The 11069-nt window shown below is 41.3% G+C and overlaps 1 protein-coding gene across 2 annotated transcripts; it reads left to right on the top strand.

The window, feature by feature from the left end:
- The first annotated feature begins 845 nt into the window (after positions 1–845).
- Positions 846–10259, top strand: hmces (5-hydroxymethylcytosine binding, ES cell specific). 2 transcript variants are annotated; one of them, XM_012960759.3, is made up of 7 exons: positions 846–961; positions 2114–2303; positions 3141–3284; positions 3596–3715; positions 6015–6175; positions 8408–8600; positions 9496–10259. In XM_012960759.3, exons 2-7 carry the CDS (start codon positions 2115–2117, stop codon positions 9694–9696), a joined length of 1008 nt encoding a protein of 335 aa, XP_012816213.1. In that variant the 5' UTR covers positions 846–961; position 2114; the 3' UTR covers positions 9697–10259. The 2 variants fall into 2 exon arrangements, with proteins under 2 accessions (XP_012816213.1, NP_989149.1); NM_203818.1 differs by having other exon boundaries at positions 917–961; positions 2111–2303.
- The last annotated feature ends 810 nt before the right edge of the window (positions 10260–11069 follow it).

The raw sequence follows: 11069 nt of genomic DNA, 5'->3' as shown, positions 1-11069 counted from the left end.
GGGCTGTGAGGGACGTTGGGCACATGCAGACACATCAGCCTGTAGGTATCATCTTAATGGTGCATTTTTGCCACATAAATAATACCCCCCCCCCAGTTCTGCCTCTGTTTCAGGTAAATTCAGGTTTAATTGGCCTTAAAATGAATAAGGGGACAAGCTGTAACAGCATCGCCCTTGGAAAAGCAGTTGACCCCTCTATACAGTGACCCTCAAACGGCTTGTTTTATCCAAGTCAGAAAACCCCAAGCCTGAGGCTGCATTGTGGGGCTACAATCGCATTTTGTGTGAGACTGCCTCTTGCAGCTGTGATCAGACTCTATAGGGTACAGGTGTTACATTAAAATTGCTCTCAGCATATTTGTTTTGCCTGTCAATGAAGGCAAAAAGCTAACTGGTTGCTATGGCCAACTGCACTGGAACAATTGCCTAGGAGATTATTTTCAGCCTGTCATAACGCTAGTGGGATAAAACAGATTATATGTAGGACTATGTCAGCGATGGAATCTAATAGCCACTTATAAACACAAAATAAAGCAGTGCCACAATGCAGCAACGTTTGAGGCTGCCTTATTTTGCTTCTAATCGTATGTTTTCTAGCCTGTCGCTCTCTAACTAACGCGCAGCCCGACTACAAGCCTTGCATCTGGAAAGTTTCAGCCTGAGAGCCCCTATCTGCCCTAATCTGCCCCTATCTGCCTCATCCCTTGGGCTTCCGAGTCACATGGGGGCTTAGCGAAGGCTGGAAACACTGATCACGTGATAGGTTGGCAGCTACAGTTGTTGGCGGGAAGGTTTCTGTGTGGTTAGCAGAGAGTTTCTATAGTAACCGCTATGGCGCTGAATGAACCGGAAGCCGCCTGGATTGCTTGAGTGACAAGGGGGCGGAGCTTTCATTCCATTACTTCCCCGACCGCCCTGCTCGCTGAGGGAAAGTATCGGAGTGAGTGTCCTGTGTGGGAAGGTGAGTGTTGCGCCAAGTGGCAATAGAAAATAATTACTTAGGCTAAGGCTTATGTTCTCCTATCTTGTAAAGGGCTGACTTATTATTTTATAAATGTTTAGGTAAAGCTTGTGGGTGTGGGCTGTTATGCTGCCCAAATCCAGATTGGGTTTTATATGTGTATTACTGTGAGGGGGAGCTGCCATCATGATCGGAAAATATGTAGTACAGGCATGGGATGTATTAGCCAGAATAGTTGTCACCTGGGGGATTCCGGATGAGGGGTCTTTGTGTAATTTAACTGAGCAGTAACATAGGAACCAAATGATTGTACAGGTATAGTACCCATTATCCAAAATGCTCGGGACCTGGGGTTTTCTGGATAAGGGATCTTTCCGTAAATTGGATCTCCTACCTTGAGTCTACTAATCAAATTATTTAAACAGTAATTAAACCCAATAGGGCTGTTCTGCCCCCAATAAGGGGTAATTATATCTTAGTTGGGATCAAGTACAGGTAATGTTTTATTATTACAGAGAAAAGGGAATCATTTAACCATTAAATAAACCCAATAGGGCTGTTCTGCCCCCAATAAGGGGTAATTATATCTTAGTTGGGATCAAGTACAGGTACTGTTTTATTATTACAGAGAAAAGGGAATCATTTAACCATTAAATAAACCCAATAGGGCTGTTCTGCCCCCAATAAGGGGTAATTATATCTTAGTTGGGATCAAGTACAGGTACTGTTTTATTATTACAGAGAAAAGGGAATTATTTATCCATTAAATAAACCCAAAAGGGCTGTTCTGCCCCCCAATAAGGGGTAATTATATCTTAGTTGGGATCAAGTACAGGTACTGTTTTATTATTACAGAGAAAAGGGAATCATTTAACCATTAAATAAACCCAATAGGGCTGTTCTGCCCCCCAATAAGGGGTAATTATATCTTAGTTGGGATCAACTACGGGTACTGTTTTATTATTACAGAGAAAAAGGAAACAATTTTTAAAAATTAGAATTATTTGATTAAAATGGAGTCTATGGGAGATGGCCTTCCCTTAATTCGGAACTTTCTGGATAACGGGTTTCCAGATAAGGGGTCTGATACCTGTACTACACTGCCCAAACTCTGTTTTAAAGACTTTATTCCCTTCTCTGCCATCCCAGAAGAATGTGTGGGCGCACAGCATGCACTCTAGCACCAGATGATGTGAGGAAAGCTTGCACATATCGAGACAAGCAAGGAGGAAGGAAATGGCCGAATTGGAGGGATGGTGACTCGGACAAATACCAGCCATCTTATAACAAGAGTCCCCAGTCAAACAGCCCAGTTCTCTTATCTTTAAAGCATTTCCAGAAGGTGAGAATAATTGGTTCCATTGAAAGTTTTTTTGAAAATGATTATTATTATGTAGCACCGGAGTCGGATTGGGGGGTGCAGGGCCCACCGGGGCTGCTCCCTCAGGGGCTCTTGCACCTTCCAAAGGAGCCCCTGCCGTGGACATCACTTCCCCCCTGCAAGGGCCCCCATGACCCATCTGTCCCCCTCCCCTGAGCACATGTAATTTAAACTTACCTTCAGTGCGTCGTGGGAGTGCCCGGCTAGAATCTGGTCAGGGCCGGGCCCGTCCGGTTCAAGTGCCCCGGCAGCCCAGTCCCTGTGTAGGACTTGAACTTGAAAACCTCTGTAATGGAGGGTAATGTCTAACATTGCAGGAGATAACAAGCTTAGACAATGCTGAGCACACTTTCAGAAACTTTAAGTATTTGTTAATGTGCATTTTCATTTTGCATAACTTTTATTAATATTGATAAAAGGTTAGTAATTTGGCTCCTGACATGCAGTCCAGACAAACAGAATACATGTATTTTGCTAACAGCAACTCACACTTGCAAAACTCCACTTCCAGTTATGCAGTCATATTATGTTTTTATTAGTTACTGAAATTACTCAAGGCTCAATGGGCTGGAAAGACTTTATTTATAACGGATACCCTCAGGCAGTAAATGAATGAAAACAAAGCAACAACAAAAAACATTGTAACACTGTAGATTGTATTTTGAGTTCAGACTATAATTGCAATCCACAATCATTGTTTACTGTTTGTGCAGTTGTTTGCACTTCAGTGCGTGATGAGTTACTGAAAACTGAAAATTATTAATGTCTTTGCTTTTGTTTTTATCTCTGGGGAAAAAGGATGCAGATTCTTCTGAGCGAGTCCTTGCTGCGATGCGCTGGGGTCTTATTCCTTCATGGTTCAATGAGCCGGACCCATCAAAAATGCAATACAAAACAAACAACTGTCGGAGTGATACTATGACAGAAAAGGCTTTATATAAGGTATGTTTTGTAATGTAGTGTGTATATACTCAGTAGAGACAGTGATACAAACAGAGAAGTATAGTAAGGCAATTCAAAAATTGCACATTGTATGACAATATCAATTTCACGTCTTTTAACATCTATGGTTCACAGACTGTTGTCATGTTTTAGCTGTAAAAAAGAAAAATGTATTTTTTATTTTATACATTTTTATTTGCAATTAGGAAAGCATCTAATAAAAAAAGGTGTATGTGTATATATTCTGTTTTTTTTTTTTTTTCCAGCATTTCCACTTTAAAACATTAACAGTTTAATATTTTCTGTTTAAGGCTTCTCTGTTTAAAGGGAAACGCTGTGTTGTCCTTGCTGATGGATTTTATGAATGGCAGAGGCAGAATAGTGAAAAGCAGCCTTACTACATTTATTTTCCACAGATCAAAGCAGAAAAGGTATTTTGTTTCTATAACATTTTGAAATGCTAAAAAGCCACACTGTTGGAGTAATGATAAACTAATCATAAAGATGATTATATTTTCATTGTCGATTTATCTTAATTGTTCTTATAGCTTTCAGCTAAATGTCCCCATACACGGGCCGATAGTAGCTGCCAATATCGGTCCCTTGGACTGATTCGGCAGCTTATCGGCCTGTGTAGGGGCAGAAACGATTGATTGCGCTCCCCGAACCGACTGCCCCATTGACGCCTATAGTTTGGCCCCATGACGAAACGATCAAATTTTTTTTTCAACTTCAAGCTCCCCAATATCGCCCACCCGTAGGTGGGGATATTGGGTGAAGATCGCCAAGCGAGCGGATCTCAACGTGTATGGGGGGCCTTAAGGTGTGAAATCACTTTTTTTTTTTTTACACTTCATTCCATCTTCTAGGACCTTCAGAGCTATGTGGCAGAAGGCAAATTATCTTTCCCATTTAAACCCACTGTATACTAAACGTTTTATTATCTATAAACCTGAGACTAAGGGCTCTGGCACACGGGGAGATTAGTCGCCCACGGCAAAACTCCCTGTTCGCGGGGGACTAATCTCCCCGAGTTGCCTTCCCCTGCCATCCCATCGGCGACAATGTAAGTCGCCGGTGGGATGGCAGACGCGGCGGGCGATTTTGGGAAATTGCCAAAAAAGACCCGAGAGTCTTTTTCGACGATTTGCGCGAAATCGCGCCGCCTCGTGTGCCATCCCGCGAACAGGGAGTTTTGCCGCGGGCGACTAATCTCCCCATGTGCCAGAGCCCTAAGAGCAAGGTCACGCAAGGCATATTGTCAGCCTGCAGATAAGGCTGGCAGGCAGGCTGACAATACACTTGTAAGGTTAAAAAAATCTTCTAGTTGTGCCTGCACCCAGATGCATTGAATCTGCCTGGGTGCAGGAACACACAGCAGATATCCGCCAACTATTGTGAGACTTGGCGTCAGCCCTGACAATACGCCTGTGTGACCCAAACCAAGCATTTAGCTGTAAGGTGGGCTTTATACAGAGTTATACAGAGTTGTTTTTTTACAGGGAGTGGAAGGGGATGCAGTAGGGGTAAAAACAATCAGCCGTATATACTTTATAGTGGAATAGAAAAGGCAAACCACCTTTCTGCCAGTAGTCCTATATCTTATATTGAATATAGGTTTATATTTGGGACAATGTAATAAAAACCCATGTTTAGAAATCCACAGCATACAATAGATGTTTGCATTCTAGCAGCTGTCCATTAAATACTGTCTAATTGGTTGTTATAGTTTTCTAGACAAATTTGACACGCAAGTGCCTCTGCTGTTCTAGGCAGTTGCTGTTGAAGTCAGTAGGAAGTTATTCTAAGCATTTTGTCGCCCATCCACAGTTATTAATTGCCCAGACCACAAAACCCCTTTTGCCTTTTGCTAAAAAGCTGCGTTAACAAATGAAGAAAAAAAAAAAGATGCAAACAACACTCCATCAGTTACATAACACTTTTATCCTCCCCTGAATAGATTTCAATTAACAATGGATAGGTACATGGCAGTGTGAAAAATTATATGTAATACTGATTTCATTAGATCATATTATGTTATAGTTATGGATGTAAAAAAAACAAACCATGCCATTTCCTATTAAAATTTATTTTTCTGCTCTGAAACAATTGTTCCAGTTTGGAAAAGATTGTTGTAATCATTTTCCCGATGTGTGACTTGCATTGGAAGTAAAGGTGGCCATCCCCCAAAAGATCCACTTGGTTGCCAAGGTAGCTCTTTGCTCGTTATGCTCACCTTAAGGAGGGCAATATCGGAATGATCCATTCATTTGGCCCTAAGACCAAAAGATTAAATCACATTGACAGGATGCAGGCTCTTGGGGCTAGGACTGCATCAACAGCTTCTTCTTACCCCAACAGGATTTTTAAACATTTCCTGATCCACGTAACCAATTTTAGGCCAGATATCGGTTGGGTAGGCCCATCTAAAGGCCCCATACACAGCCCGATAAGCTGCCAACTTGGTTTGTTTAAGTTTTTTATTGGTCTGTGTATGGTCACCTTAAGGATGCAGATGGGGGATGGTGCTGTGAAGCATTGAGCACATTTACTCCACTAAACAGAATGGTGTTCAGACCAGTTAAGCACAGTCTGATGAGTTTAATACATGTGTCAGTTCATTAATTCATTAAATAGTTTGAATTATCTCTGAAGCTAAAGTATCAAAGTATTATTTTTTTATTTTTGTAATCCTTGTTAAAATAATTGTTAGTTTTTCTTTACTGTTAGTCTCCTGCTGAACAGGACATCACAGACTGGAATGGCCAGAGATTGCTTACCATGGCTGGACTGTTTGATTGTTGGGAACCCCCCAATGGAGGGGAGACCTTATACTCTTACACTGTTATCACAGTGGATTCTTCAAAAACCATGAACTGGATACATGACAGGTAAGAGTGAAATTACTTACCGAAACCCAAATGCCCTTCATTTCCATTTTGGGAGACTTGAAAAAATGTGTTTATTCTAGACTGGTCATGTTCAACTCAAACCTGTTGCTGAAATTCTGGTAGTTGTTCAGCAACAGCTGGAGATGCATGGGCTTATGATCACTATGAAGAGTGAATAAACATGGCCTAGCAATACATTTTAGAAGTTGCTAATAACGTTTTAACATTGCTGAATTAAATTGTGTGGCCTAAACTTGAGTTCAGTGTAAACATGCCAAACCACAAGAAATAGGTCTTTGGTTCACAAGGTGATTGTCTGGCTTTTTGCCTGCAACATTTTTGGTGTCTAAAATCAGAGCTAAAACAATAAATCTACAATACCATCTGAAAGCACCAGCGATTCACATCATTTCCATTGAACACACTGAGAGACAGTGGCAATTTGATGCTGTGTTTTATGGGTACGGAAGCATTTCCATCACCTAACGAGCCCTTTCAAAGATACTTGCTGTGGTTTCGAATAGAAGTTATTTAAGTTTTGTAGAGTTTGGCCCCTCAGTCTTGACCTATTTAAAAGCACGGCACTCAACCAAAACTTTGCAATTTCCCTTTGTTCTAAATGTCTTATATCTGTTTGAATGTTTCTGTATAGTTTCTGTTTGTGGTGTAGTAAGATTAGATTGTAAGGGTGATCAGTCAATATTTGCTCATGTAATGAGAACAAAGTCTCTGATTTGTCACTTTCCAGATTCAAATCAATAATTGTTATTTTCTATATTTAGTAGTAGTTTAAAAGTGAAAGGTAATAGTATTCTTATTCCATCTTTCTGTCATACTTACTAGTGTGTAAGGTTATGAGGAGTGAGCCAGGTTTCTGTATGATTCAGTGCTTGGCCAAGCAGAACTTGGTGTTTCCTCCACAGACCAGACTGTACTCTGGTAGACCAGGTTTCTGGTTTCATTTCCTTACATGCAAAAGGGCTTACTTTTTCTGTTGCAATGTACTTGTTTGTATACTCCGATTAACTAGCTGCCTCCTGTCACTCACTTTTAATTTGCAGGGTTTTAAGAAGACAGATTATTTATCATCCTTTATTTCTATAGAGATGAATATTCAGCAGGGATTATATATCATTCCCATCAGTCTCTGTCATAGTGGAGCTATGGTGCAATCTAAGGGCCCTGTCACACTCGCACACATATTATGGTCAGTTTAATAGGGAGCCAACTACCCTAAAATGTAGGAGGAAACCCACGTGAGCACAGGGAGAACATACATGCAGATAGTGCCCTGGATGGAATCTAACCTATGACCTCAACACTGCAAAGGAGCGATGATTCTACCCAACTGCCACATGCCATGATTCTACTCAACATTGGCACAACAACAGGAAATCACTGACGAGCATGCCATGTGTGATTCTGTTCAGGTCTTGGACTGTGGTTCAAAATAGGCCCTGGCCTTTCAATAACACAGAAGCTTAAACAGCCCCTCCCAGCCCAATAAATAGTGACTGTCAATGGCATCTTACAGCAGCCCCTCTGGCATTTGCCTGAATCCACAGATTTTCAGTCCGGGCCTAATTTTATTTGCTATCCTGCTACCCGAGGAACTTTATTCCTTGCACTGGACAAACATATGAGCAGTAGAGAATGTCTTTGCTGATTTATGTACAAGACGTGCCCAGATTCAGAGCATTTTGTTCATCCAGGAAAGTGCTCAGAGAGAAGCGCTGTGGGGGGCCCTGTACTGGTGATTACCTGAAAACACAGGGTGACCTGCCACGCTTCCTATTCATAACATTGGAAAGGATTTTGTGATGAGTAGTATTAGAGACAATAAATTGCCTTTTGATGATTGCAGGTAAAGTTTTAAAAAAACTATTCTATACCAGTCTGACATCAAAACTATGACTTTTATTTCACAACATGGCTTATTATATGCTGGGCTCAAACTAAGTTGCTCAACCAATGAAAGAACATTCTAGACAGTGCTTGAAAGGGTGTGTGTGTGTGTGGGGGGGGGGGTTATAAATAAGAATTTATCTACATTTGATTGCTGTAAATGAGGAATTGTACAACATTTTATATGTTCTGCTCCAGGATTATGTCTAAATTAATTTTTTTATTGTTGAGTTTGCCTTGGATGACTTGGAGGCTCCTCTGCGGAATACAATTTTGTTTTAGAGAATTTGAATTTCTCTTTTCTTTTTCTTCCCTTTGGCCTATCAGAATGCCAGCTATACTGGATGGAGATGAAGCAGTTAGGAAATGGCTGGATTTTGGGGAGGTTCCAACGAAAGATGCACTTAAACTCATCCATCCCATTGAAAACATAACTTACCATCCTGTTTCAACAGTAGTAAACAATTCCAGAAATAACACCCCGGAATGTATGGCTGCTATAATCCTCACCCAAAAAAAGGTAAGGGAATTTTAAGAGGGATATTTATTAACATTGAAGACAAACCTCACAGGTGATGTTGCCCATAGCAACCAATAAGCAATTACATTTGAATGGTCACCTACAAGTTAGAAAGTTCCAAAAAAAAAAAAAAAAAAAAAAAAAGCAACATACATATAAGTAATGCATTACAGATGTGCATATACTGTGCTATAATGTCCGCTGGGTAATATTAGATACCCTTTCTGGGACATTATTACTTTGGTAAGGGCTTGCCTTGTTCTCGAGCTTCTGGCGATGTTTAAGTCTGCTATATAATTTTCCTGTATGTAACAAACATCTGGCCCTCCAGTTCCACTTGATTAGCTCTTAAGTTTTTACTTGGTGAATGGCCCCGCCCCTGTATTTGTGGGCCTGCATGTTTACATTTGGTGGTTGAGGCGTTTGGTATTGAACTATGAGCACAAGTGTTGTCAGCAACTCCAGACAGCTGCTTGGCATTTTTTTATGTCAGGAGAGTGAAGGTAGACCTGAGAGAGTGGGCAGCTAGACCTGTGCATAGTGCTGGTGACAGAAAAAAAGCAGGAATTCATCCTGTTGAAATACAGATAACACATAAGTTTAGAGTGTACTTCATATGGGGCAAACCAACAGCCAATCGGAGATCTTATTTATACTTAAACGTACCTCGCTGGTAGGCTGGGGACCTCTGGCCTAATGAAAGATAAATTCTGATTTATATAATAGTATTAATTTGTTAACATGCCACTTGGCAATACCTGCATCAGTGTGACAGATACATTGTACCAACATAGGATTAAACCAAATAAAACCTGCATGGTGAGACCTACCCTAAAACTACCCTATTAATGTCTTCATGATTTTTTTTTTCTCATTTTCACTATTTTCCCTCTAGGGTCCAGCATTAAGTGCCAGCAGCAAAAAGATGTTAGACTGGTTACAAAATAAATCCCCCAAGAAAGAAGAATCACACAGCATCCAATCGCCTAAATTGTCACAGTTTGGGGCGCCACCTAAGAAAACCAGTGCAGGATTGATGCAACAGTGGCTAAAGAAAGAAGATGGGGAGCCTTCACCAAAAAGAGCAAAGAAGTAACCTTACATACGGGCCAAGCTTTGGAAAGGAAAATAAAACCATACAGATTTGTTCAGTTAAAGACAGTAGGAAGCCACTTTCACTGCATTAAAGGGGACATTAAGGGGACACATGCCCTAAGTATAATCGCATTGCTCAGTTCTGTTGCTTTGGAGGGATAGGACTGAGCTGGAAAGTGTCCCTCTGCTTCAGTAAGTGAACCTTTTGCACTTCTTCCTGGCCCTTGCCTGGGCACAGCACAGCTAACACATTTTCTAGCCAGTGATAGCAATGCCATCCTCTCATTTCTTCTTCAAGTATTTTGTGCAGTTGGGGTTATGTTATGCCAACCCTGTGTTTCAGAAAGAAGGATAAGTTTCAGTATTGTAAAGTTGTGACAAGGTTATCGATGCCTGGCAAATACACGAGCCCCCAGTACTGTTTCTCTTCCTGCATTCATTTAAAGGCCCATGGCTTTATTACTTGTTGTACAGAGAGGTAAATAGAACTACAGACGCACTGACTCATTTGTCAGGGGATCTCATGCCTATGAGGCTCATTAAAATTCAGAACTGTTTTGAGAACTCTGTGTTAACAAAATATTGATTTTTTTTGTGTTCCCGTGTTATGATCGAGCATAACAACTCACCCAAAGTGCAAACAGGAGGATTGCTATAACTATGGGTGTTACACAGAGACCAAAGAGCTGATACCAGGGATGGGTACCTGCATGGCTTATATTGGCAGCCAGGAAAAAGGGAATTTCACATACTTACTTGACGTAAATTCCATTTCTTTTAGTCCTGACATGTCAGTACAAATGGGCAGTATTGCCCCTTCCAGGCAAGGAGGCAGGACCTATACCAAAGCCAATCAGAAGTAAGGTGCCAGGTATGGGCACTACCAACCGTCCTGTCTGACCGTTATCTGGCCTGAAGGGAGCCAGATCTCGATTGGGCAGGTTCAAAAATGTAGTCTGATCATTTCCTATACCCATCGTTATAATTCGATCGTTTGGCCCCAGGGCCAAACGATCGAATTAGCCTGGATTCTCCCGATATTGCCCATACATAGGTGGGGGATATCGGGAGAAGATCCGCTCGCTTGGCGACATCGCGAGTGAGCGGATCTGAAGGTGTATGTGCACCTTTAGTCCTTACCTGTAAGACCACCTGACTTCCTCCTCAGCGCTGTTATACTTTTGACATAGCAGTACAGAAAAACAGTGTTAATACTTGGGATGGGAGACCTTGTACTGACATGTTGGGACTAGAAGCAATCGAATTTACTTCAAGCAGGTAAGCGAATTTCTCCTTTTCTTCGGTGTCCCTTCCATGTAAGTACAAATGGGATTTACCAGTCATGTCCCAAAAAAAATCGGGGAGGGAAAGTAA

Source organism: Xenopus tropicalis, chromosome 4 (genome assembly GCF_000004195.4).
Source record: "Xenopus tropicalis strain Nigerian chromosome 4, UCB_Xtro_10.0, whole genome shotgun sequence".
Taxonomy (NCBI): domain Eukaryota; kingdom Metazoa; phylum Chordata; class Amphibia; order Anura; family Pipidae; genus Xenopus; species Xenopus tropicalis.
Note: the sequence above shows the minus strand (reverse complement) of the source record. Positions and strands in the feature narration are given on the sequence as shown.